Source organism: Drosophila arizonae, chromosome 2 (assembly GCF_054131065.1).
Source record: "Drosophila arizonae isolate 15081-1271.41 chromosome 2, UAZ_ARI_1.0, whole genome shotgun sequence".
In the NCBI taxonomy this organism is placed as follows: Eukaryota; Metazoa; Arthropoda; class Insecta; order Diptera; family Drosophilidae; genus Drosophila; species Drosophila arizonae.
The window spans coordinates 11,608,870-11,634,734 of record NC_142922.1 but is presented as its reverse complement, the minus strand read 5'-3'; the positions used below and the strand labels follow the sequence as shown (position 1 = coordinate 11,634,734).

Genomic DNA, 25,865 nt, shown 5'->3' with positions numbered 1-25,865 from the left:
CATTACGGCAGAGTGAATATCTTAATAGACACGATGCCGCCGTCGACTGGCGGAAAAAATTGCCAAACTTTCCGGCCGTGCATGAGGGCCGTCATGCCAAAATATCAATGAAAATGTCATACACAAGTATATTGCCACAGCCTAAGATAAAAAAACTCACACACCCACACACACATAGAGAGAGGTAAGAAACAGGAAGAAAAAACTGTTGTCTACCATTCGGCGCAGAACATTTTTTCTACTGCATTCGCAGCGCTAAGAAGTCAGACAGACAGACAGACGGACAGACACTGAGAACACATGTTTTGAATAATTTATGCGGGCGAGCGTACGAAATGTGCCCGCTAGGAGTTGAGCCTGTTATCCTGCCGCCATCGTCTCCTGTTCGCTTGGCACTAGGCCAGGCAAAGTTTCTTTTTGCGCACTCACACGCACACACACTCGCGCGCTCTCGCGTACACACTCGTGCCAAAGCAAAAAGGTGATAAATGCATAAGCAGAGTAAACTTTTTTCGCCTCTCCACTTTGCTTCTCGATTTGGCAGTCTATATTAATGCCAAGTGCGAGCGAGCCAGCGACTAGAGAAGGAGGTTGAGAGAATTGTACTAATAGCGAAATTGCTACAAATCGTTTTGGCCAAACTTGCGCAAGTTTATTATGCCTCACACAGATAGACAAACACACCCACACACAGACGTCGACGCAGACACAGACAAATACAGCTATAAACGTTTGGGAGTCTACCCTTCGCTTTCACATTCTAATTTAGCTGCGCTTCAAATATTTATGCAAACAAATTGAAATAAAAAAGAAGAGGTTTCTAACTCTCAAAGCAATAAAATTCCAAATGTAAATATTTAGGCGACCCTCGCTTCAAAGCGAAGCAAGAAATGGAAATTGTAGCAATATATATATATATATAGATATTTAATATATATGTAGGTATACATAATCTTATAACATGGCCAATGTTAATTGGCATATTCAAAGCTCTTCAAATTGAACATTGCTTTACAATTGCTGTCGATAATGATCCGATCTCTGATGGATCAGAGAGTTTTCGCTCTCTCTCTCTCTCTCTCTCTCCCTCATCATCTTCATTTCCACTTGAAATTTATGAGTTAATATGAAGACACGGCTCCTGGGCACACCCCTACAGCTGTTAAATATGTATCTGGAACTTAAATGTAAATAAAGTTTGCCATTCGCTTCGCTTTGCTGCTCAGTTTCACTATCGTGCTTTAGTTATAACGACGCCAAGTGCTTCTCTATACATAGTAAGTGTTTTGGTATTAAACTTGCCGGCTCGAGCCGGGCTATGGTTGTTATTGCCGTCGACATCTCAGGTGTTTTGCTGTTGTTGTTGTTGTTGCCGTTACTGTGGCTAAGGCTGTGGCTGTGGCTGGAGTTTTGGTAGCAGCCGCAGCTGCTCCACTTTAGCGGCATTCTCATATAATTTATTGCCTCTCGGCCTGCCCAGGCAGGCAGTAACGTCAGGTATAGGGGGAGGGAGGCCTTGAGTAGGGTTTGTCGCCAGCTCACACACACGCACACACACACTCTGTCTCTATTCCTCTATGTGATATCTATGGCTGTGCGGCGGTTAACTAGGCCGTAGCCACAAGTTGCGTTTATTAACTGCCACACTAGCAAACAAATGAGAGAGAATGAGGCTGTGCTATAACAGCTGCTGCTGCTGCTGCTGCTGCTTAGATGGGTAGCCGTACCTGTCTGCCCGTCCAAATACAGTTTCTAATTAGAATTTATAAGCTGCTTGACAGTGCCAGCTTAAAGTGTGCACCCACCTAGCTTAAAGCCAGCAGCCGATGCCCAGCAATAATTGTTATTTCAAAGGCTGCCGCTGCAGATCTTTATTGTGGCGACAGTTTGAGGATGAGGGGGGGTGTCGGTGGTGCATTGCCCGTTTTCCGCTGTTGTTATTTTTACCTACATATGCAATTTTTTGCACCATACGCTTGCATTTTCAAGGATGCCACCATCATCATCAACATCAACAACAACATTATCATCGCCATCATCATCATCAACAACAAGAACAACAACTGTGTGTGTGCGTGCATACAGACATCGTCAATGGAGCGATCCATAGCCCAGCATTTGCCGCACAAGCGGAAATGTCGACTCGTATCTGTGTCGCTGTGGGCTCAGTATACAACACACACACACACACACACACACACACACAGACACACATGGAGCATAAAGAGAGAAAGACAGAACAAACGACCACAATTGCAACGGGTTGCTGGCGCTGTTGGTTGTGGCAGCCCATGGCTGTGGGGCGGGGGCCGAGTGCACTCCGGACAAAAAGCCTTTAATCGACAGCAACATATTCGATTTTAATATTCATATGCCACCATAAATTCACAACAACAAAGGCAGCCGAACTCGCTGGCCATGCAATATATGAGGGCGTTGATATGCTCACACATATGCAGAAATACGTGCATGCCATGCCCCATGCGCCAAGCGCCATGCCTCATATTCTTTGATATATTGGGGTCTTTCTGGACAGCTGTTGCTGTTGCTGTTGTTGGCACTTCATGAAATGTACTTTTCGACGATGGCGCGTGCTCTTTGGGTGGCTGCAATTAAAGCACACGGTTTGATTTGGTTGGCATTATAAGCAGCAAGGCACGTGCCTGAGTTGGTTAACTAAATGCAGATTCTAAACGACTAAATTCATTGAGATAAAAATATATTTGCATTTAAATTGCATTCAGCCTAGAATCGGTGCATATTTCTAATGAAGTTTATTATTTCTGGCCCACTTGAATGCGACTCCGTTTAAGGCTTAGTAAAGGGTAGAATTGTATGTGGAGCAAGAAATTAAAGAAATGCCAACAACTACTACGACTACTGCTACCCGCTTTCAAATTGGATCAGCTATGTCAGACTGTGACGCTCATTACAGCAATAGCAACAACAACAACAACAGCGACTACAACAATGGCAACAACAAAAAGCAAAAGAAACACCAACACATGTGTGGCCGGTGCTGTTCGTTGCTGATGATGCTGACACCCTCTGCTTCCGTTGGCGTCGTGCACTTCAAAAACTTAACCGTTAGGCATATGCGTGATTATCTCTCTGGCAGCGACTGTCCGACAGTGGCTGAAGCAGCACCAGCAACAACCCATAGTAGAAGGAGAAGAAGAAGCAGCAGCAATAGCAGGCAGCCCTTCAACAATTGCGCGCTGACCCAGTTACCCGGCAACAAAGGCGGAAGCAAAGGAAACATGCTGAAAGAGAAGAGGCCGCAATATGGCAGGAGGCGTGGATGGGGGGTGAAGAGTAAAAAGGCACATGTCATCATAGAAATCAGTGTGTGGGTGTGTGTGTGTGTGTGTGGAGCTGGGCAGCAGCAGCAAGAGCAGAAGCTGAAATGGCCACGGGCAACGGCTTATGGAAAATAGAAAGCAAAAAGGCTCTAGGAAAATTCATTAAAACGCACCAGAGAGTGTCAGTGGACGGCAACAATGGACAATGGTCCGCAGTTGGGTCCAGTCGGGGCTTATCAGCCGGGGCCATATGTGCACACGCGTCGCAGACGGGGACCCAGTTCATAATCAAATATTTAGCATACTTTTTAGCAGACCATACGAGCATATTACAATAACATTTCCGGTCAGCTTGGCACACACAGAGGGATTCAGGCAACAGTTGCAGCCGTGACGTACCATGCCGTACCGTGCTGTGCCGTGCCATGCCATACGAGTGGGGGGCATTGGCCCCATGAAGCGTGTAATGCAATGATCCGCAGAGAGAACCCCGGTAAATCCCCAGCGAATGCCAGTTGGCCGGCATTTGGGAGCGTTAATGTGCCATAACGAATGCATTAGAGACATTGCCGGCATTCCAGTTGCCCCATTCCCAGCATTGCCCGGGGAGATTATTTTAAAAAATTTAATTACTCTCCTGCTCACTCGTTCTGTCAGCTGTGCAAGGCGCGTGCGTCTGCCTTGACACAGCGAAGGTTAGCTATGATGAGGAGCTGCATCACTGAAGCCGGAAGCCGCCCGAAAAAGCATGCTATAAATCCCTTCAAGCATATGGCACGCACAGCCAAAACATATGCTCCTGCCTGCGTGCCCATATAACAATACAAAGCGCAAGACCGACAGACAGACAGATAGACAGACAGAGAGACAGGCGGACAGACGGGCGGGAATAGCAACAGCTTCTCTGATATCATTACTCAACCAACAAGCCACAAAAAACACGTACACGCACACGTTTACACATATATATGTATTTATATAGATGTACGTGTGTGTGTGTGTGTGTGTGTGTGTGTGTGTGTGTGTGTGTGTGTGTTTGAGGGCTTTCGCGTTTTCGTTTTGCTCAGCCCGTGTGTGCGTGTCATGTTGGTTTTTTGTCTGCGCTTTGCGCGATTTCACTCTCCCTTAACATCCACCTCGCTCTATCTCTCTCTCTCTCTCTCTCTCTCTCTCTCTCTCTTTCAGCCTCCTGCTGGCTTTCTGTCTATCTGTCTGTCTCTGCCTGCGATATTATCAAGTGAAGTGCTTTTGCGGTTTTTGCCGTTGCTTTGTCTATCACACACACGCACACACACACTCGCACACACACATGCGCCCAGTCGTCGTGTTGCACACCGCTGATATATTTCAGTGTGCGTGCGTTTTGGCTTTGTTATTATTACTATTACCACATGTTGTTTTTGTATTTAAGCTAATTCTTTTATGTACATAAAACGTGCAGTCACATAAAAATAAAAACCAAACAGCAAACAGAAAACAGCCAACGACAAATAACAAAAGCAAAACAACAACACCAACAACAACAACAGTGAAGCAAAGCGCCGCCTGATGATAAGCTAAGTGGCGAATTCAAGCGAAGTCAGCATTGATAGCAACAGCCAGCAGTCAGCCATCCCAGCAGCCATCTAGTGCACCCGAGCACGCCCCCCACCCCCTCCCCCTGCTCGTGCCTGGTAATCGTATAAAGGTGCCTACTTCACACAAAATTACCCTTTTCAATTTGCCAACCGTGTGCTGCAGGAGACTGAGGCCTTCCCCTTTGTCTGCGCTGCTCGTTTATTGACTTTTTGTCATTGCTGCTAATGCATAGCAATAGCCAGAAACAGAAGCAGCAGCAGCAGCAGCAACCATCTCTCCTCTCTCTTCCTTTCTCTCTCTCACACTCACACACACACATGGCAGCAGCTTTATTTTTATAGCTCGCATTACGTTTAATGTTTGGCTTAACTTAGTTACTCTCGATGCCCGACTCTGGCTCTGGCTTTGGTTTTCACTGTGGCTCTGCCTCTCCGACTACGATTACGACTACGACTCCTGCTTCGGTTACGTCTCCGTCTCCGTCTCCTGCTCTGACTGTGTCTTTGCCATTGGCATTGTTGCCGCACTCACGAGTGTGGTAATTAAGTGTCACATGTAATTACAATACACTTATGCATGTGCCGCATGCAACATGGCTTTCTAATTAGAGTTTAGCGTCAATCTTAGCTTTTAGCATTTGCGATAAACCAAAAACTAAGCCAAGCCTCGTTTCGTTTACCACTTGCTGTGAGTTGCCGCATTTGCTGCTTAATTTCAATGAATATTCTGTGTGCTTTTTTGCAATTATTCGCCCCTCGCAAATCCCAACTAATAAAACAGAAAATCCACAAAAAAAAAATTATATATATATATAAAAATAAAATCATAAGATGGGGCTAAAAATGAGAAAACGCGCGCTGCTTGTTTATCCAAAGGCTGCACCAGGGGAATTAGCGCAAACAGCTTTACTTAAATAGAACTTGGGTCTATTTGCGGATTTTGATTAACTGAGCGCGGGCTGCTCAGTCGGTTCTGAATCGTAATTTCGGCTTGAAAAGAAATAAAAAAAAAAATAAAAATAAAACAAAGAATTTTTATTAAATTCTCTTCAGCTTTACGATATTATTTTCTAAATTATTATGATTAATTTATTTTCTTTTACAGTTGAATACAATAGAACTAAAAAGTTTTATAAAGTAAAGTTTTATTTTTCTTTATTTAATTTGTATATTTAAATTAAATATATATATATATATTTTTTTTTTTTTTGTAAATTTTTGAACTAACCATAACAGTTTAAAACTATAATAAAAATTTCTTTCTATACAATTAACCAAATCAATAATTATAAATTAATTAAAACTCTGAAATATGCTTAGTAAAATTTCTTATGTGAATTTATGTAGTCTATGCTAAAATGTAGCAATAGTTTTGCACTCTGAGCTTAAGCTGCCCTCGTCTCTCCTGCCGTAGTATATTATTTAATAGAATTTATAACGCACCCACTTATGTTGACTTAGTTAGCTAAACTAAACTAGAACCCGCCCAAGCGTATCCAATTTACTGAACACAAAATGCAAAGCTCGCTTTTGAGGGCGCCACTCAAATTTCTCTAAATTCAGCCACAGAACAATAACAACAACAAATGAACTAAAACAATAACAACAACTACAACTACAACTTCAACAACAACAAAAAACCAACTTAAACAACTACAAAGAGCTCATCTGAGCTGATTCGCTGTAATTTACTTGCGTAAATATTAAATATTTATATTGTTCTCTTCTCTTTTATTTTTCTCTTTTTATGTACCGTAATCGTATATACTTCATCTACTACACACACACAACTACAACTACTTGCCTACTTGCCTACCATTCAATTCAATTCAACTCAACTCAACTCAACTGAATAAACTGAAACCATCTTTAACTTCTCTGCTGTGCTGTGCCTCTGCATCATCAACTACAACTACAACCACAATCTATTAACATAACAACTACAACAACAACTACAAAATATACCAACCGCTGGCTGCACAAAAAAAAAAAAAAATAAAATAAAATAAATCAAATCTCGTGTCTCCAATGCGAATGCGAATGCGAATGCGAATACATCTGTGTCTTGTTGCGCATAACTGTGAATCGTGGCCATGCAGCGCGGAAGCGACGAACTTTTGAGTCAAGCTGCAGTCATGGCGCCCGCTTCCGACAATAATAATCAGGATCTGGCCACAAAGAAGGCCAAACTGGATTCGAGCACCGTGCTGGCTGGCGGAATTGGTAAGTTTTATATATTTCTCTGCACGCTCTCTCTATCCCCTCCTCTCTCTCTCTCTCTCCCTTCCTCTCCCTTTTCCTCACTCTCTCTTTATGTCTATCTCGCCCTATTGCAACTTATCTTTTAGCTTCAGCTTAACTATACCTTTACCTATTACGCCTCTACCACCTGCCCCCATAGCTCGGCGTACTCTCCGTCCCTCCATCTCTCCGTCTGGGTTGCGCCCTATATATAAGCCCATTTTATGGCACGCTTGGGCCGCTCAACTTAAGTGCACTTTGCAGCCATAGTTTAGGCCAGGTTGGGTTGCCAATTAGCCACCGCCGCCGCTGCTGTCGCCGCAGCCCCCCGCTGCGTGCATTAGGCAATGCCAATGGCCTAAGCTGGCTTAAGCCGGTGTCGGCCACTTGGCTGCTTATGGCAATTGGTTTAGTACGGGCCTAGCATTCGCGACTGTTCTTATAGCCAATTAACCCGCTAATTAGCATGGAAACAAACATTTCGACGCACGCTTTGTTTTTGCTTGCGAAATATGAAAAAGTGTATATAGTGAAGCTAGCTAGCTGGCTGACGCGCTTGTGTAATAAGCTGAAACGCTCCCCCTACCCAGGCAATTCGAGCACATTAATTAGTCCTACACACACACACACACATACCTCATACTAGCAATAGAACCACCACCACCACCTGCACAGGGTGCGCGTGTCGGCGCTGGCACACAGTAATAAAGCTAATCAAAAACCGCTCGCGCCAGAAACCGAAAACCAAAAACCAGAGCCTGAACCACATATTAGGCAAATATTTGCCAAGCGGCCGTCAACGTCACTGTTTAGACCGAAAGTCGAAACCAAAAATCAGTCAGCCACACAATGATTTTAAATATCAACAAATTCATGCGAAAGCATTTTCCATGCACACTAACACACAGCTAGACACACTCACACACACACACACACACACAGTGTGCGTGGTAATCACAAAATGGGCAAATCAAAAATAAAATACTCCTTTTTGGCTCTTCAATTTTTTATGATTCCATTAGAATTTTGCTGAGAATTTATACGCCTTTTGGTTTTCCAATTAGCAGCCCTAAAAACCTCCTCAATTATCCTGCCAGCGCCACAATAGGAATCAATGGGAACACATGGCTTAATGGAAAGAAAGAGCGAAAAAAAAGTGTACAAAGTTGTAAGCCTTTTAACGGGTTGCGCTACGCTCTTTGCACCCGCCAGATAGCAGATAGTCAAAGAACCACAAACACACTTGCCTATCTATATATGCAGATGTATATGTGTATATATGTATTTATATATATGTGTGTGTACTGAGTGGCAATCGAGAACGCAACGAAAAAAGCGCAAAAGCAAAAGCAAAAGCATAATATTTATTTATTACTCTACAAAGGACTTTTCTATTAATTAAAAAGCAACAAGCTCTATCCTACACACACACACTCACACTCACACACCCACACACACACACATACATACGCACTGTTGACCAGTTGGCAACTGGCAAAGAGTTGCTGGCGTTCATTGTTCGAATGCTTGGTCCAGACACAGACGACCCAGCGGCATTTGAGTGCCAACTCATGCATACAAACGCAAGAGTAAAGCAGGTGAATCACGCTGGAGTGGGGAGTGCGGAGGAGTGCGTGGCTGGCAGACATCGTGGACGTTATTCGACTGCTTGTGAATCGACCGCCCCCTTGACACCTGCCGCCTTTCAGCTGGCAAACACTGCACGCCGCATGCCGCATGCCACATGCCACCTGCGGCCTTTTTAATTTGCCACGCAAAGTTCATTCGCAAACACAAAAGCAGCCCAAAATTTTTAAAGTCATGAGCAGCTTAAAGTTGAAAAGACAAAGAGACGAGGGGGGAGAGCAGGGGCACGGAGGTGCCACTGGAAATCCAATGAATTCATTTGTGTTTGTTCTGTGTGGCTGTGCGTGTGTGTATGTGTGTGTGTGTGTGTGTCGCTTACATGGCAACCACTTAAAGCTGACGCACAAAAGCAAAAATACGCTGCTGATGCCAAAAATAATAACAAAAGAAATTGCTAAATAAATGTGTAAGGACACTTTTATTGCATTGCAGCACTGAGCAAACAACAACAGCCACAGCAACAACAACAACAACAACAACGATTGCCAGACAAGTAAATAGGCAGCATCCAACAAAAGCAACAAAAAGCATTGTGTGGCTAGCCTTAGATAAACACACGCACACACATACACACATACCTATGCGCACAGTGAGCCACTGCCAAAAATTGTTTTTTTTTTTTTTTTCCTCTCTTCACTTTTCCTTTTTGGTGGTTTGGCACGCCCCAGCGCCATCCGCTGCCTGCTGCCCGTTGGCCGTTGGCCGTTGTCAATTGTATTTGTATGCCATGCTAAACCAATACACAGAGCAACGTTTCCGTTACACGAGCTTAGCCATCGAACATGCAACAAATTTTTGCACGTAAATGTAATAAAAACACTTTTGCTCTCATGCTACCACAACGCCACGCCCAACCACTTCAAGTAGAGTGGTGTGTGTGCGTGTCTGTCTGTGTGTGTGTGTTTGTATGTGAAGCACACTTGGAGTAAGTGGCCACGCTTCGTTCAGCTCATCTTACAATGCAAAGCGCGCAGTGCTTATTTGATTATTATATATATACTCCATGTATACTGTACTATATAGCATATATATATATATATATGTGTGTATACGTTATATATAATTCCTTTCTCCCAGTGTCCCAACTTTCGTTTGCTGCTGTAATAAATACTCGCATTTGCTTAGCGCCGTTTGATTTATTTTATTTTGATTATTATGCATATTTTATGCAAGCCAAATTAGACCCCGGGGACTCAAGTTTGAGACCCTGTGCCGGCTAATTCGAGCCACGCCAAAAACGCAACAAAACCCAAAACAAACCGAACTGAGCTCAGTCGAGTCGAGTGGAGTCGATTCGAGTCGTGTTGCGTCGCATCGTCGAGTTAAGCCGAGCCAATGTCGCGTGTTTGGTCTGGGACAGCAGCATGTGTAGCTCTTGTTGTTGTTGCTGTTATTGTTGCTGCGTGTTCGTTGTTTATTGTTACAGCCAGTGCGCACACACACATGCCACACACTCACTCACACACACACACACAGTGACACATACAAACAAGCTATGTTTGTCTAGCCCCGCCAATATTTGTTTGTTTATTGACCGATTTGAGGGTGACCATTGGCTAACAAGCAGCATGGTTCTAGGTGTTAAAACGTAGCATTGAATAATAAAAAACAAGTAGACGGAAAGAAAAAAGCCAATCACCCATAGACATGCAATACAAGCAACATTGGCGTAATATTTTTAAGTAGATTTAGTGGAAGAAAGCCGCAGATGATAAGCTTACCATTAATTAGGCTGAGCCAAGCTACAGATTTAAGTTGAATTTGGTTTTCTACTATGGGTGGTATATTAAATATAATATTCATTAAAAATTAAACTATAAATAAACATTTAAAAAATAATAATTTAAAAACTAAAAGGAAAAAATAAAGTAATTTAATTAAGAAATTAAAAAAAAAATGTATATATTTGAATTATTTACTATTGATATAAATAATAAATAAATATATAAATATATATATTCGGGTTTACTACTAAGAGTCATAAATAGTCATAAATATATACTGAAAACATAAATAAATAAAATGAATAAAATAAATAAGTATGAATTAAAAACAATAAATAAAATGTATATACAATAAATATATAAATAAAAAATATATTAAAAATATATATAAACATATACCAAATTAAATAAATTTACAAAATAAATTAAAAAAAAAACACAAATAGTTAAATAAAATTAATAAAATGAATGTAAAAAATAAACAATTAAAAAATTAATAACAAAAATATATATAAAAATAAATATTAAATATTTATTTATTTTTTATATATATATATTTTTTTTTATTATACATATAAGTAAATATATAAAAAAGAAAAAAAAATAATAATAATTAAATAAAAGTAATGTTGATTTATATGTTCATTGAACATTCGAGCTGAGTAATTGATCAGGTAAAGTTCAGCATCATTTCATAAACCCAATGCAATCAGCCAGTCAAGCACTTAGATCAAAGCCAAGTGAAGTACTTGAGCGTTTTTATAGCCATAGAGCTTGAAGTGTGTGCCGTGAGCAGCGAACTGCGTGCTGCGCATGCAGCAGCAATGGCAGCAGCAGCAGCAGCAGAAGAGTCCTGCGACTACGACTCATTGTTCCTGTGCCCTGTGTGCGTGTGTGTCTCTGTGGCTCTGTTTCAGGCGGCGCGCGTGCCGCCTTGATGTCTGTGATACCGCAGCGCACTGGCACGTCTGTTGCGTGTAAATATTTTCACAGTCAATAAAATAATATTGTCATATTTATTTGTGCGCGGCGCCGTCAACGTCTGTGTAAATATTGAGCGAGCACTGCAAACCAGAATAAAAATCAGAATTTGCACTTGGTCAGCGGCAACAACAACAACAGCACACACACACATTGACAGTTGATGTCAATTGAATGTGCGGTGGTCCGCTGTGATCATTTATGTGAGAGGCTGTGCGTGTCGGCTAGTTGAACGTGCATTTATTGTCATTATTTATACGATTTCACTTTTGACTTACGGCTGCCACATGCCGCATATTTGTGTATGTACATATGGGTTACTTCATTAAGCATACGACTCGTTGGCAGCTCGTAGCATACTTTGCAATGGCATCTTTAAACAGTTGGACATTATTATAGAGCGCAAATGAAGTAGAAAACGCGCTTGTCGCTGCCCCGCCTCGACTCCCACTCGGCGCACTTCTAATTTATGCAATTGATATACTTTACAGAACTTCAACTCATGTTGTTGGAGTTGTCGTTGCTTGACTGCACACAGGACAGTGCAGACTGCCTGCGCCTTCTGCTACTCAAACTGCCAGCATTAGGTAAAAAAGAAGAAGAAGAAAAATATGGAAACTATTCCCGTAATTGAAATGCAATTAAAATTTGTAAACGTCGTCAGACTTGGCGTGCGTTGACTTCTCGCTGGTGCAGGCTCTCCCTTTCCTTCTCTCTCTCTCTCTCTCTCTCTCTCTCTCTCTCTCTCTCTGTCTCTTTCTCGGTCTCTGCTTCTGTCTGTGCTAACAAATTTTTAATGAATTACATTACTTGCGGGTGTTAGGCTCGTGTCTTGCTCGTATCAGCAGCAGCAGCAGCGCCAGCCAGAGAAAAAAATCGTTATTTTCAATTATGGCTGGCCTGAAAACAGACATATACTGTGCCAACAAAAAATTATGTAGAAGAAGCAGATGGAGGAAAATAAGAGGCGAGGCTGCGCTCTCCAGCATCGCTGCTGGCGTTGAGTTTCAGTTGATGTAAAAACTTGTGTGCTATGATTGATTATACAGAAAAAAGAGATGTTTAAATTAAAGACAAGGCGCGCTGGCAAAGTAAATATCATTAAGTCATTACGCATGCACGCACAGTTCACACAGATACACACAAACACACACAGGCACACACACAGACAGACAAGGGCAAGTTGCTGGCCAACAATTTAAAATTTATGATGTGTGAGGCTGTAAAAACCTAATTTGCTGTAGCATAATTAAATGTAAAGCGTGTGCGCGTGTGTGAATATTCAAATATTGGGAATAATCACACCCACACACACAAACACGCACCCACGCACCCACACAGACACACACACAGACAAACATTGGCGTCATGCGTATATTAAATGATTAAATGCCGCCACGTAAGCACAAATTTAATTGTTATTAACAATCAGCAGTCCTTTCGCCCATTTGTCTACAGCTGTAATGAATGGGGGTGTGGCCGGGGTGTTTTTGGGGCGTTGACCATTTATCGGTTACTTTGCGTGGCTTTGTTTCAGCTGTCGATGCTCGACGCACTTTTCCATTCATTTCAATTTATTCGTTTGGGAGTTTTTGTTTGCTTTATGAATTTAAATAGTCATTAATTAACTTTGTCCATGTTGCCGTCCGTGCAGGCAAAGAAACAAAAAATGTTCATACATGGCTCTGAAATTATTACACATACGCCGCATTGTGCAAGAGCAGCAACAACAACAACAGCTACTGTATAACATTTGTGCATATGGAACATATTACAGCTGACCATCCATTATTTTCATGCCCACACCGGTGCCAACTCAATTACAGTTTGTAAACTTTTCAATTAGCCATAAATAGTTTATATTTTTCGTGCAATTCATCGATGGCCTGTTCGTGGCCCGGTATGACACGGCATATGTGTATGGACTTAATTGAAAGGAGGTGGAGGAGGAGGCATTGCTGCCACTGCCACTGCACTGCCTGTGCCGGCTCATCCTGAATATAGTGCGTGTCATTAATACGGTTGAGCTTTAGCCGTGCCTTCCATTGCAGCGCATTTTAAATGGGATGCAACGGTGCGTATGATTGTTATTTATATATCAATACGCCATCGCGGAGCAAGCGTCATTATTGAATGCAAATTTTATTGCACGCCCACCTTTTGCCTTTTCGCAGTGGCCGTATGATTATTTTGCTCCTCACATTAAAAGGTTTCCTTCAGCTTGCAGCTGAGCTATTTATTCCGGCGACTCACACGGGCGGAATATTTTTGTTCAAGAAATTTTCAGTCTTATATACTGTGCGAAATATATATGCGAAAATCTGCAGCGGATAACTCTGTAATATACTTCGAAAATTCCGTAAATCCTCTACGCTTTAACCGAAAAAAAATATTTAAAAAAAAATACAAAAAAAAAAAAAAAAAAAAAAAACGAATTAGCCTCAGGACATGAGGCAACAGTCAGTCACATCGAAGCGAAAATTTTTGTATTTCAGTTCAGCTGCTCGTTTTCGGTTGCAACTGACTGCCTCAGGGCCTTGTTGGCTGTGTTTCCGGCCGTCGTCGACTCGTCGCCATCTTCCTTTTCAATTATGCCCCCACCCCTCCCCTCAACCGTTGGTATTTGCAGGTCAGGTGCTTGGCAAGAGAAGGGTCGTCGAGTGGAGCGGGGGGGATAGCCCGATGGCTACACTCGCCGTTGAGTGAATGTCGATGGTTGTCGATTTACTCATCGCGCTGCTGTAGTTTCTCGTTTTCACACCATCAGGCAGCGTTTGTTGCGATTTGTTACAAATTCTCCTCTTGTTGCCGAGCAATGCGGCACCAGCTACAACAAACACAACAACACGAGCAGCAGCAACAGCAGCAGCACAGCTCGGCAACAACGTCGCAGTTGCAACTGCCAGTGGAAAACAAACCCAAATTGAGTTGTTGATGGAGAACGTCAAAAAATCCACAAATTTTCGTTTTGCGCGCTTTCAGTAGATTTCATATTTTCAGTTTCGCCCTCTTTTTTTTTTTTTGTCAATATTTTGTTGCTGTTGTTTTTTTTTTCGCTGCTCGTTGACAACGTCATCATGCATGATAGATAGTTTTACATATTTTCAGTGCTGTCGTTTTTTCCGGCAACTGCCCAGCGGCACTTGATTTGTTGTTTGTCTTTTGCAGCACGTTTCCGGCATTCTGGGAACTTTTTTTAGTTTCGCTCTTATACCCTAACTCAACTGAAACGGGTCGGGGCTGGTGTATGGCTCAAGCCGTGATTGCAGCTGCTCTAATACATCAACTAGATTCTTTTTAAAATATATGCAATCCCTTTTCATGGTATATCTGAGTCGCATAATTGAAAGCAAGATATTTCTGATTATGTTATTTATGGGCAGCAGCAGCGGACCGGCACATGGCCATCGATTTTTAATAAATTTGCGAGCTGCCAAAAGGTGGGGAAAAGCAAAGAAAAAAAAAATAAATAAAAAAAGCTGTGCACTTTGCCTAGCCAGCCAGCCCAGCCGCTGGCTTGCATAATTTCGTTTCAACTTCATTTCCGTACCGAACTAATCAAAAAGTGTAATTTCCGATTAGTTGTATTCAGCGTCGAGTGCTGTGCCACTTTGACCAAACTGCAGTCGAGAGGTCCTGCCCAGCCGAGCCCTCTCATAGTTGGCATGACTTTTGCCTCAAGTTGGCTTGAATGGCCTGACCGGCCCGGGCCTGGACGACCTGCCTGCCCGCCTTGATGAGTGGGGGGCTTTGCGCCTATTTTTCATTTATTTCTACTCTTATTTTTTTTTTTTTTTTTCTTTCCATTTTTGCGCATTGTTATAAATTGGCACATTGACCCATGCAGGCTGCGGACTGTGGACAACTGAAAAGGGTCAGTGTGCATATCAGTACTGGGTCGGCTAATGACCCTTTTATGCTGTAAGTTATTAGCCAAGGGCCTAGTGAAAGCGGTTAACAACTATGTGGCAAAGACTGCTGCTGATAAATGTAGTTAAGCCATATCATTTGGGTCACGTTGCTGGCTCTGCCGGAAACCCAGTTACAAATCTAGCTAAGGCAGCTTCTCAGTAATGGCATGTGGATGTGTTTAATGGATTTGAGAAGAGTAAATAAATGTTGAGCAGCTGTAATTAGAGTACAAATAGCTATAAATAATGAGAATGAGTTTTAATATACGTCTGAGATATGCAGTTGTCCCATCCCTTCTGTCTCTTTTGATGATATGTATATCTGTTGCTCTCTCTCTCTCTCTCTCTCTCTCTCCTTCTGTTAATCCCCTTTCAATCTTAAAAGAGAATTGTGTATCTGAGTTCACTCTTTAAAAATGAGCTGAATTCTGAGTGCTGCTGCTTTGCTAAAAGTGCAAATTTTTGGTGGTAATTGCCATTGGCATTGTCGTGGGCTATCTCTTGCCATATTCTGTTTGTTTGCTTAGTAGCTGCGGTAAATACTCCAAACACACACACACATGCAAGCCAGCTAAAGGACAGACAACACAAAAAAAAAAAAATCTTGCAGCATTTCATTTGCATATAAGGGGGCACACACACACACACATATACACACTCATGCATACCCACCCAGGCAGACAGTCATGAAAAAATAAAAGCGGCACATTAACAGGTGTTGACTAAGCACCAGGTAGACTGGCTGCAGCCAAAGACCCTCTGCCTCGGTGCCGCGCGGTGTCAGTTGTTGCAGCAGCAGCAACAACCACAATATTGTTATTGTTGTTGTTGTTATAAAGCATGTGGCATGCCAGAAAATTTGTTTGCTTTTGTTTATAAAAATTTAAGGCACTTTGGACAGATGTGCAACGGGGTCGCTGCGAAATCCCTAAAATGCTCTCTGCCACACCAAGCCGAAAAACAGCAACAACAAGCAACAGCCTAAAATCCCATTTGGTGTGCGGCGCCCACTTTATTTATGCAAAAATAACAAACGAAACACCGAGCTGCCAAACGAACAACAACAACAAAGACAATTGCACTCTCTCCCCCTCTCTCTCTCTTTCTTTCTCTCTTTCACGCTGTGTGCATGGCTTGAATCTGACTGGACCAGACCGGACATTGTCGTTGTGTGGATTATTCACAGTCGTACCAAAAGAGAGTGCAATGAATGAATTTATGTGCTAGGCTCTTGCCGCGTCCCCCTCTCCTTTCGCCCCATCTCTGTCCCACTTGCACCTGGCTGGACCATGCCCATTTAGTGCTCATGCAGTGGCGCTTAACTGTGCAAAATGTATACAAATGCCGCAACGTTTGCCATGTTATCGGGGCCTTATTTCACAGGGCTCGAAATGCAAAAGAGACAGAAGGAGCGAAAGAGAGGGGGAGAGATGGAGAGAGAAAAGCAAACAAAACGCATGAAAAAACAACAATAGGAATGTGCAAATTAAGCGACTTACGGAAGCGGAAGTGCAGACAGCAAAGGATGCCATTCGGTACGGCAGCTGTTAATATTTTAAGCGGCTTATTAATTAGTTGACCCGCCCACTCGACCACTTGCCCACCGCCCCTCAGCAATTTTACAGGCATGTCACTAACTATTTATTTTTACCTTTCTCTGCTTGCAGCCAAAGCCTCAAAGGTCATTCATTTGCGCAACATTCCAAACGAATCTGGTGAATCGGACGTAGTTGCATTGGGCATACCATTTGGGCGTGTGACAAATGTCCTGGTGCTAAAGGGCAAGAATCAAGCATTTATTGAAATGGCCGACGAAATATCCGCCACATCGATGGTCTCCTGTTACACAGTGAATCCGCCCCAGATGCGTGGGCGCATGGTCTACGTGCAGTTCTCCAATCATCGCGAGCTCAAGACGGACCAGAGTCACAACGTAAGTCTTACACTAAACATACATATATAGCCTTTGTATATAATTGATACGAAACTATTTAAGCCAGTAGAACCTATAAGCAGCTAAAGCTGTGGGCCTTAAGTGTTATTAATGTGGCAATTAAGTTTGGGTCAGACGCAAACAACGATTTATATGCAAATGTTGCTGTCTCGTTATTATGTGGGTCGCTCCTCTGATTAATTACAATCTCTAAGGCAACTTAATTCCACACACACACACACACACATGCGTTGGCCATTCATAAATGCTAAGGGATATTTGTCAGTGATGGTCCAAACCAATTTCTAATTTTAATTTCGTAAGCCACAAAGTCAGTGGCAAAGTTTAAAAAGCTTTCAAATAAATACACAAACGCGCACACAAATACCGAAACCAACTATAAATACAGTTGCAAATACAGATAGACATTCACTATATATCTATACATATATATATATATATGTGTATATATTTATGCATATCTTTGCCTTAGCATGTGTCTTGACAAACGCAGAGAAATACATAGTTTTTAGGATTTTGTGGCCAAATCGCACCCACACACACAGAGACGAGCGCATACATAGACAAACCGAATATACACAAATGAAAACCACAAGGTTCTAGCCACATAAATACCTACGCATACAAACGAACGACAGCTGCTTAGCACAAAGTCAAAAGCATATTTTGATTACTTAAATGAAAGCAGCAACAGCAGCAACAAAGTGCGCAATATTGTTGTTGTTGTTGTTGTTTCTGCCAGCTGAAACCCCAAAACGACGTTGTCACCTTGTGTGTGCGTGTGTGTGTGTGTGTGTGTGTGGGCAGCAACTGCCTCTCAGCTCTGGTTTACCGTGCTAGCCTTGTAACCCAAAATGACCCCAAGCAAAACTACTTAAAAAGAGATCGTCAGTCATGTGCTGCAACAACGACAACAGCGGCAACAATAACAAAAAAGGTTAAGAGGCTGCAGCAACTGAGCAGCAACAACAATGCGAGAAGGCGTGCCTATGAATAAGGTGACATCAACGGCAACAACAACAACAACAACAGCAAACACAGAAATAACGTCAGACCAAACAATACAGTTACATTTCACTGATTACCTTTTGGCTGTGCAGCAGTATGTGTGTGTGTGTGTGTGTTTGTGTGTTTGTGCGTGGGTGTGGCCAGATTTCTCTTGTTAACTACTAATCCTGGTAAAAGGCCTTGTTGCTGCTGCTTCTACTTTTGCTGTGGCTGTGGCTGCTGCTGTGCCTCCTGCTGCTGCTGCTGCTGCTGCTGTTTCGCCCAACCCCAATGACAACGCAGACGAGTGGAAAAGTCAACGCCGCTGTCGTTGCTTTTGCTCTAGTGGAAAATCTCTTAAAACGCATGAGTGTGTGTTGTATATATGTGTATGCGTGCGTGTGTGTGTGTGTGTATGAGCTTAATATTGTGTATAGCGCTGTGTTTGGCTGTCATTGTTGCTGCTGCTGCTGTTGTTGTTGTTGTTGTTGTTGCCACTGTCGCCTGCCCAACATATTTATACAATTTCTCATTTCATTCACTTTCTTTTTATACCTTGAATTCTTTGAAAATGGCATTTTAGGGCATATTGGCTTCGTGCTAGACTATGTAACTAATGTAAATGCAATAGATAAATTTGATGCTAGCCATGGCGGTTAAAACAATTATACAAATTCATTTTTTTCATTTTTATTTTAATTAATTGAAATTATAATTTAAAATTATTAAAACTTGCAAATTTTAATTATAGCCTATTATTTTATTATTTCTATTATTATTTCTATTATTATTTAGAAACGAGTTGGAATATATGTTTTTGTCCTTTACCGGAAATTTAATAATTTTTTCAAATCAATATATTTTCCCTTTATATATCAATTAATAGTTGCCCTCACCATCTACCTAAAATTAATTATTCTGTTTACACTTGAAATGTCTCCAATTTACCAGATGAATTATAGCATCTCTTCGAGATCTGTCTACTAGGTTTACCAGAGGAGATAAAGGCTCTTCTCTTGATCTAGATACATGTAAAATATAATACTCTCTCTTATAAGGATCGAAAATCTAGTGCATTTTCTATTCGAGAGCTGTCCATTAGATTTTTCTTACTTGCTTTTCTTTCCTTTATTAGTATTATTATTTTGTTGTTTGTTTTTTCTGTGCCCTTCTGCCCATTGTCAACATGTAATGTTGTGTATGTTTGTGTGTGTGCGTGTGTGTGTGTGTGTGTGTTGTCTTGTTTTGTCTAGTTGTACAACTGCTGTTTGGCCTCACATTTTAACAAGTGTCTTCATTGGCCTTTGTATGGAATTGTCTGCGTCTCCTGCTTGGTCTTACCAATGCGAAAGCTCTTCAGCATCCTCGCTGACAGTTCTGAGTATTGCTTTCATCTCTCATCTTTCTGATGCGTCGCTGCAACGTGCAAAGCTGCAGATAAGATGCGTCGCAATAGTTGCAACAGCTGCTCGCGGAGCTGAATATGAATATTAGTCAAGAGATTCGTTTAAGCCAAATTGTATGTGTTTATTTAAAGCCTCTCATATTGGCAAACTCTGTGCGACCCCAAAAGTTTCCAATTGATCCTAATGTGTGCATATGCAGTCGTATTGAGTTACGTTTGAAGTGAACGTGAATGCCCTGCGCAGCATGGGAAAGAGTTTCTTGCCAGACCAATTGGCCATATGAATCGTCAAATAAGTGTGCTTTAAAGAGTTCCTTTAAGAGTCTTCGGCTAGGCGGGCGAAAGGCCAGGGGCAGACTGAAATCCATTGCATACCTTAAGGGATTTAAACCCGCACGCACCTGAAAGCAAAGCTGCGACGACAACAGCAACATAAGCAGCAACAGCAACAGCAGCAGCAGCAGCAGAAGTAGCAAATCAGCAATACAGGATTTTCAAATCATCTGCGCTCACACACACCCAACACACACAGGCACACACACAGATAACACACGTACAGATTTCAACGCCTGAGTGATTGCGTCGTATAGAGAAGCAGAACAAAAACTGAGAGAGAGGGAGACGAAAAAAAAAAGGGAAAAGAGAAAAGAAATAAAACAAAAGTAAGGAGAATGAGCGTACGAAAACCGAGATGGCAGCATCAGAAATGAAAAACCCTCTAGCCTCTAGCCCCCGGCCCGGCGCTCCACTGACATTTATGTTGGCAATTTGGCAGTTGGCAGTCAGGCGGCGTGGCTCTGCTCTGCTCTGCTCTGCTATGCTGTGCTGTGTCGAGGAGTTGTGCTCGCATCGCAGAGATGTGTAACAGGATTCTAATATGTCATGTCGGTTGGGACGTCCTTTCACCTATGCCGCTTAGCTCCCCAGTGCTCGGCAACTGCTACTATTTCCACCTCCAGCCAGTCAGCCAGGCAGCCAGCCAGGCGGAGGCACTTCAGGCAACAGTTGTTGTGACTATTTTCGTTGCTATTTACGTTGATGTCTTCTTATGTTTGAGCATCTTAGAGGCGGCTGCTCCTCCATCTCCCACTCCCACTCCCCCTCCGCCTTCCCCACATGCTACGCACGTCACTCGCTTCAGCGACCAGAGCACGGAGATTGGGACTGGGACCAGGCACTCGGTGTGGGTCAGGAAAACCTTAGCTAGAATGCTGATTTTGCGGCTGCTGCTTGGAAATGAAGATAAATGCACTGGAAGTTCACGCGGCTACAGCCACAACACGAGCTGGCCGCAAATCCACAGAACTCCAGAGTCCCCAAGCGGTCCCTTGCCACGCCCCACAGCTCAGCCTCTTATATTGCTTAGTGGCTCGGCGCAAATTTGACATGTGATTGTTTTGTCTCTGTTTGTGGCTGCGCATCTGCCGATGCTGGCCTATCAGTGTATGTGTGTGTGTTTGTGTGCGTGTGTGAATGTTTGTAATTTTGATAAATTATTTTTTTAGCCGATCCCCCAACAAGCGGAAAAGGGTTGCCATCCACTTGGGACCAGGCTGCGGGTGTGAGACTGAATTTCAAACAAAACCAAATTGATTGAAATTTAATTTCAAAACAAAAGTAAAATCCGACGAACACAGCCCAGCGATGCGACTCTTCCGTCTCCAGTGTAACATTTGCAATCGCGTCCAAAAGTCGGCAAAATGCGTTCATTAGACGCAAACAAATGAAGGCGCAAACACACCCACACACACCCATAGAGAAAGGGACGACAGGGTCTTTGGGCAATCCGCCCAAGGTACGCCGAAAGGTTGCCTATAATTTCAGGAATCTATATAATTACCACTTGGGCGACAGCAAACAACAACAGCTCAAGCAAACGGCACACTGCAAACACAGCACAGAGAACACATCACACATACACATGCATGCATACGCAACAGTTACAGTTCAATCGAAGCGTTTGCATTACACCTGTCGTCGCTTGCAGTGCGTCGCTCGCGATTTCCAACGCACCGATTACAGGCTGTGACGCCTATCAGATAAAGCTGCAAATATGTATGACTATCTGAACGTGTGTGTGTGTGTGTGTGTATCTGTGCTGGTTTGCTTGCATGTGTGCGTGCGGTTGGACGTCAGTCGGGGCTGGCCGTTGTTGCAGCAGGTGTTGAGTTTCCACTGTGATAAGGTTACCTTGTGATTAAATTAAATTGCCGTCCACAGCAAAAAAATACTGATCCACCGCCCCACCGCACTGCACAGTCGATTTGCATATATCCTACATACATGCATTCGGTTTTGTGGAGAGCTCTGTTATATGTATATATGTAAAAGTGCCTGCAATGGACGAAATAACGAAATTGATAAATTCCAAGTATATTCTAAAAAATTAATAAAAATTTAATTGCAAAATAAATAGTATAACAGAAAAAATTCGAAGAGATAAATAAAAATTAATAATAGTACGTACATAATAATAATAATTAGAAACAAGTAAGAAGGCTCCAGTCGAGACTGCTCGACTAGGAGATACCCTGAACCCTCCAAACTGATATTCTAATCATTCTGGACTTCTTTTATGCACACATACATACACATGCACGTATAAGCACGCGCTTTGCAAACTGCGCAGCTAGCAGCGGCTGCGCTTGGGCTGCACTGCAGTGTGGGCAATATAACGAGAATTTATTTGTTGAATAATTTCTTTTGTAGACATACGATCTTAATGAAACTTTTAGAGCGTAATCATATGGCTTAAATGTGTGTACATTTCAAAGCACAAGTCTCTAGTACTTGAAATGCGTTTTTTACAAATTGGGGGCGAAGGGGGCGTGGTATCCAAAATCTGTAAATTACAAAATCTTTGTATCCATTAACTTTATATACAACGCAAATTTGAAGTCTCCAGGTCTAAAAGTGTTCAAAATAAGCTGAAAAAACATTGTCGATTTTTCGATTATTCTCGATAAAAAAGTTATCGGATGAGTTATCGAAAAAATAAAGCAAACTTGTACTGCCTATGGTATACACGAGTATGCTTGCCAAATTTCAGCTCTCTAGCTCTTATATCTTCTGAGATCCTTTTGCTCATACGGACGGACGGACGGACGGACGGACGGACAGACGGACAGGGCTATATCGACTCAGCTCGTCGTCCTGATCAAGAATATATATACTTTATGGGGTCTGCGATGATTCCTTCTGCCTGTTACATACTTTTCACAAAACCATTATACCCTGATTTCCCATTTTCAATGGGTTCAGGGTATAAAAAATAAAAATAAAAAAGTCGAGGTTAAACATACGCAAACATTATAATATAAAATACGAAAATATATTTTAATCTGAGTTCCGAATATTTTAATATAAAAGCATAAAAAGTATTTCTGAACAATATTTAATAAAATTTAAAAAAAAAAAAAATTTAATTTAACATAGATTTAAAAAAAAAAACAATTGCAAGATTAACCCAACACAAATATGTACATATATCTGAGAGCTATTTATAATATTTCTGAAAACTTCCATGGACGAACTAATATTCCCAGGAAATGATTTTTATAGACACTTTTAGCTTTTAAACTTTTAAAGTATGTTTAAAGCTTAAAAAAAATACACACATCCTAAAAGCTTTTTAAATAAATACTCTAGGCTATAGCAAATATTTCTGCAAAATTCAATGTGATTTCCACTGAACTCATAAGTCACTAAAGTCACTAAAATAATAATAATATTGGTTTTTGTAATTGTTGGCAACACAGTTTGTAATTTAATTAGTTGAGGAACATTTCGACAATTCGATTTTGTTAAAGAGAAATTCTTAAAGCTGGTGCAAACTTTTTGCCAATAAAGTGCACAGACTGTCAATTAATAGAATAAATATCAGGGGGAAAAATCACGTCAGCATTAGTGCCAAACACATAATGAGATTAATGTGGACAACAGTTGACGTCTTGTTTCTACATATGTGCGATGGGCTAAGAGCGTGTGGCGTAGTTGACGCAGTTTGGGTGTTAAGGCGACAGCAACTAATACAAATGTCAGGCGATTAAGCCACAAAAAGGATCAGGCTGATTAACAAAAGCTTAAACATGTTGCAGCGTCCCTCTCTCTCTCTCGCTCTGGAAAACTAGGAATATTTGGCAACAGCGTCTACTCATTCGATTTGTCGTTAATAATATGAGCCGTGCTCGGATGGCTCACTGTTTATTTAATTTGTTGCTGCCTCCTGACAGCCGCCGTTTCATGCTTGACGACAGCTAGAGGCTTTCTATTTGCCGAATACTGACTATGGAGTGAGCCATAGGCGTAGGGGGGGCTTGTTTTCAGGGATTCATATAAGGCATTTTACCAAGGCAGGCTATTTGTTCAACTCTCAATGCTGAGGCGTGTGCAGTTAAAGGATTTCGCTGCCGCAAATAACTTCACGCGTGTATTTGTGTATCTCTATGTGTGTGTGTGTGTGTGTAAGTAAGCGGCTCTACTGGCACGTTGTTTATTTTTCTATGAGTTGCTTTTGTTTTTCTTTGCCGCTGCCTCTGCCCGTGTCGTGCCGTGCCGCTGTCGTTTTCCCATTTTATTCCACATTTACTTTAGCTAGCTAGCATCGTCTGTCGAAAGCAAAAGTGAGCTAATCTTATTGTTTTCACAAGAGCGCCGCGAACGCACCGCTTCTACAATAGCTTGTTGATCCTTTGTGAGTTATGCGGCAGCGGCAGTGGCAGTGTGGCAGCGGCAGTGCTCTGTTATTCTGTTACAGTGTTTGCTTACACTCCAGTCGTTTGCCAATTTGATTGGTGACGCTCTGGCGTGCTGAAAATGGATTTAAATTACATTGTTTCACACACTCGTCAGCTGGAGTACGTGAGCAAATTTGCGAGCATCAAGGATAAAAGGAGCAACAGCGCCAGAGCCGCACAGAAATATCAACATCAACAATAACAACTGACAACGTACTTTACATGTGCCTTGTTTGCACTGACTTTTCGGCAACAATATTTTCATTTTATTGATTAGTTCTCCCCTTTCGATGGGCCGATGCTGCTGCTATTGCCTGAAAGTATGCAACGGTTTATTTACATTCGTCTGCACAATGTTTCCCTTTTCGGTTTGCGTATTTGTGTTTGCTTAGTTTTAGGCTAGGGATAACGTGGGATTTACTCGGCTGCTCATCTTAGCATATTTTTGTATGCCAAGTTTTCTGTTTTTCGGCCGTAGACCATATTTGTGCTGGCCATAAATAAGACGTACACAGAGTTTGCTGTGGTTACGACTTTAGCAGCACTCAACTAACCACGAGTTTTATTTTTGCTGATTTTTTTTTTTTTTTTTGTTTGTTTGTTTGTTTTTTTGTGCTGTGGTTAAGTGAAGACTCTGACAGAGCTCAGCTCTGTGAGGCCAGTGGCCACAAAAAGTATGCGAGCTGCTCAAGAAGCGGGACTGGCAAGAAGTTCGCCAAAGTATGTAGGGATACATAATCCGCAGCTTAGCTTTAAAACTTGACTGTACAAGTTCATAACTTGTGCTGGGCTAGTGCTCGCCCGCCCTCCCCTCGGCCCTGCCCAAAAAGTGTAAGCAGCTATTTGGCAGCCGCCCAAAGTGGCTACCCACCGCCGCTCATTGCTGCATCCTTGTTGCTGCATGCATGCGGGCGCAGAATGAGTAGCTGCAACTGGCAGTCTCACTCTCTTGGCTGGGGCCACTTAAGCAGCCAGCAACTTGCTTAGGTTTGAGCCACTCTGCCACGGCGTGACCAGTTTCTGGAGTGCATGTTGCCCGGGCCCTGCACACCTCAAGTGTGCCCCAAAAAGAGAAGAGAAAAAGGTGGAAAAAAGTGAGGAAAAATATCGGTGACACAGTGCAGCAGAGTTGCTGCAGGTTTGCATTGCACGCATCTATTAAACAATAATATTTATGCAGAGCTTCAAGCGAAAGTGCGAACAAAATATAGAGACATTCATTTCTTTATTTTAGCAGTTCTTTGCCAGAGTTTATTGTTTGCCATCGACTTATTTCTTATGCAAAGACCAGAAGCCGACAGCTGTCACAGGTGGCCACCACCGTCCAGCGTGGGCCAACTGAGCCACAACTGGCAGACAGCCCGTTTATACTGTGCCGCCTTATTCTATTTTATTTTATT

The 25,865-nt window shown here is 42.2% G+C and overlaps 1 protein-coding gene across 21 annotated transcripts in view; it reads left to right on the top strand.

The window, feature by feature from the left end:
- Positions 1–25,865, top strand: part of heph (polypyrimidine tract-binding protein 1 heph) — a 186,691-nt gene that overhangs the window by 139,531 nt on the left and 21,295 nt on the right. For all 21 annotated transcript variants that reach the window (XM_089462135.1, XM_089462131.1, XM_089462134.1 and 18 more), the window contains 2 exons: positions 6,979–7,102; positions 17,051–17,316. In XM_089462135.1, coding sequence (XP_089318261.1) covers positions 6,979–7,102; positions 17,051–17,316 — 390 coding nt within the window. Of the gene's footprint in view, positions 1–6,978; positions 7,103–17,050; positions 17,317–25,865 lie in introns of those variants that run through there.